This window comes from Tupaia chinensis, unplaced genomic scaffold, assembly GCF_000334495.1.
Source record: "Tupaia chinensis unplaced genomic scaffold, TupChi_1.0 Scaffold000037_21, whole genome shotgun sequence".
Taxonomy (NCBI): Eukaryota; Metazoa; Chordata; class Mammalia; order Scandentia; family Tupaiidae; genus Tupaia; species Tupaia belangeri.
In genome coordinates, this window is record NW_006159480.1 from 1,918,771 (window position 1) to 1,921,317 (window position 2,547).

At 50.3% G+C, this 2,547-nt stretch overlaps 1 protein-coding gene across 1 annotated transcript in view; it reads right to left on the reverse strand.

The window, feature by feature from the left end:
- Positions 1–2,246: 2,246 nt before the first annotated feature.
- The window catches only part of LOC102468515 (transcription intermediary factor 1-beta-like), a 16,966-nt gene continuing 16,665 nt past the window's right edge, over positions 2,247–2,547 (reverse strand). The window contains 1 exon segment of the mRNA XM_014588386.1: positions 2,247–2,498. Coding sequence (XP_014443872.1) covers positions 2,247–2,498 — 252 coding nt within the window.

Consider the following 2,547-nt stretch of genomic DNA (forward strand, 5'->3'; position numbering starts at 1 on the left):
GTTCCAGAAGTAAAAAAATTCTTGAAAGATCTAAAAGAGGAAATACACATTTTAAAAAAGAATCAAATGGTTACCTCTTAGAGATGACGGCTATAACAAAGGAAGTCAAAACCTCCCTTGAAAGTATTAAAAGCAGACGAGATCATACAGAACATCGAATCTCAGATGCATATACACATAGGCTAAAAAGGCCCTCACCAAATGAGCTTACAAAGTAAACTACAGATTCAGAAGTGGTCTAATGCTAAGGATGGAGACCAGTGAGATTTATACTGAAAAGTTAGCTGGGAACACGTAAGTTAGATCTACAGAGCAGTTTGACAATGGTTAAATATTAAAATACATATGAACTGCAAGGAGATAAATGGAAAAATAATACCTATTAAAATATGAAATATAAACAGACATGAAACAGGACTAGGCTAAGATAAAAAGTAGCAGTTATGGACCAGCAGTTAGTGTAATGACTATGTCACTGGACTCCCATGTAGCCAACTGTGGTTCGAGTCCTGGACCTGGTGGCTTAAGCTCATGCCAGTTGTGTGTGAATGTGTACCCAAGATCCCGAGAGGAGAATGGAGGAGAAGGGATTGCAATGTGGCCATCCCACCTGGGGTGATTTCTCACTTTCTTTCTCTCTGTCTCTCTCTGCCTTTCTGGTGAGTGCACACACCCTATAGCAAAAGAAAAACCTCCCAAAAAAATTGTGTAAGAATAAAATTAAACTGTGCCTATCCTGTTTTGTAAACATAAAGTTTAAACTTTGCCTTTTTCACTTCTGTACTAAAGCTGATGCCGCTCTCATTATAAACTGCTAAAGTTGTGAAAGCCCAGGGCAATTTGCTAGCTCCCTGTGGAAAGCCCCTTGTCTTACTTCCTCATTCTTTCCACGGACTTGTGTCTATATAACCTGAATGCCCCTTTTTTCGGGGCTTCACTCACCATCGTGTCTTGCATGACCAGGAGTGAAGTCCCAGCACGCAAGAAATAAAGCCTCTTGTAATTTGCATCAAGAACCGACTTTTGTGGTTGATTGGGGTCGCCGTAGCACTCCCTGGACAAGGAGGATTGGCCGGTTATCGGCAGGAACCTTTCATCTGGGGGCTCGTCCGGGATGTGACGGTCACACCACTCCTACAAAGTCAGCCTTGGGGGTAAGCCTTTGTCTGTCTACTATCCTTTTATCTGTCTTCATGTAAAAGTCTGTATCAGGTAACGCAGCTGTTCGAACTATTGTAAAATAGCCGGACTGTGGTCGGCAGACGTGCCTGGAGGACCACAAGCTGCAGCCCTGGGGGATGCCCCAAGGGCGAGGGAGGATCAGGGACTCCTGATAGTCTCCTGTGGTAAGGGCACAGAGGCCTTCACAGCCAACGCCCGTCAGAATCTGTTCTGAGTTTGTGGAAGACCTAGGTCGGTAAGTTGCTTTTTGTTTCTCTTGCCCTGTTCTTTGTTCTTTTGTCTGTGTTTTTAACCTATTCATTGACGATGGTACAGACTGTAGTGGCTCCTCTGAATTTGACTCTTAGACATTGGACTGAAGTAAAGGGAAGAGGTCATGACCTATCTATAGAGATTAGGAAGGGTCTCTGACAGACGTTCTGTCTGAGTGGCCCACTTTCAATGTCGGATGGCCACCCGAGGGCACATTTGATCTCAAAACTGTTCTTGACGTTAAAGACATTGTTTTTCAGAAAGGACCAGGAAGTCATCCAAATCAACAGCCGTACATCATCGTCTGGCAAGACCTGATACAAAATCCTCCCACCTGGGTCTGGCCCTGGATTCCCAGGCATCACCCTGATCACCCGACCCCCCTCACTCTCACCCTCCCCCTCCAACCAGGAGGGAGCTCAGGAACCCTGGTGTCCTGCCTGAACCAGCCCCCCACAGCATGGCCACTGCCCTGGCCCCAGCCCCGACCTCCACCTGCCCCTCAGCATGCGCTTTGTTCACAGCCGGCTGGGGACCCCACGGGCGGGGGGGGAGCCTGCACCGGGGCGTGGGCGGGAGGAGTGTTGCATAATCCCGCCAGCGGCAGGGTGGGGGTGGAGCGCTGGTCACCCCAGAGACACCCGCCTCCGCGGGAGTCTGGCCCCTCAGTGGGACCGGCCGCCAGAGTCCTGCCCTTCAGCGGGTCTGGCCACCAGAGTTCGGTCCCTTGGTGGCCTGGGTCACGGTTCTGCAAGTTGCGAGTTGCTCACGCCAGAAACACCCATGGCCAGTCCCGGCGCCCACGCAGCCCCCTACCAGGTGGGCGCGGGCGCCGGGTTTGTGATGCCCAGAGAGCGCACGCTGTGCTCCCATCCCCAGTGACCTTGAATGTACTCAGCGCAAAATGCAGGATGTGCTTGTAATTTCCCGTGCTGTGCTGATCTTGGGAAAGACACTGGATGGTGAACTAACACGAACACAGACTTCAGTGCAAATTTCACATTAGGTTGTGGACAGCCTAGTGGGTGGCCAGGACCGAGGGCTGGTGTGGGTTTGCGGGGCGGCTAAGAAAAATGGCGACAGTGGGCAACTGGGTGGCGCCCCCGCATTGCA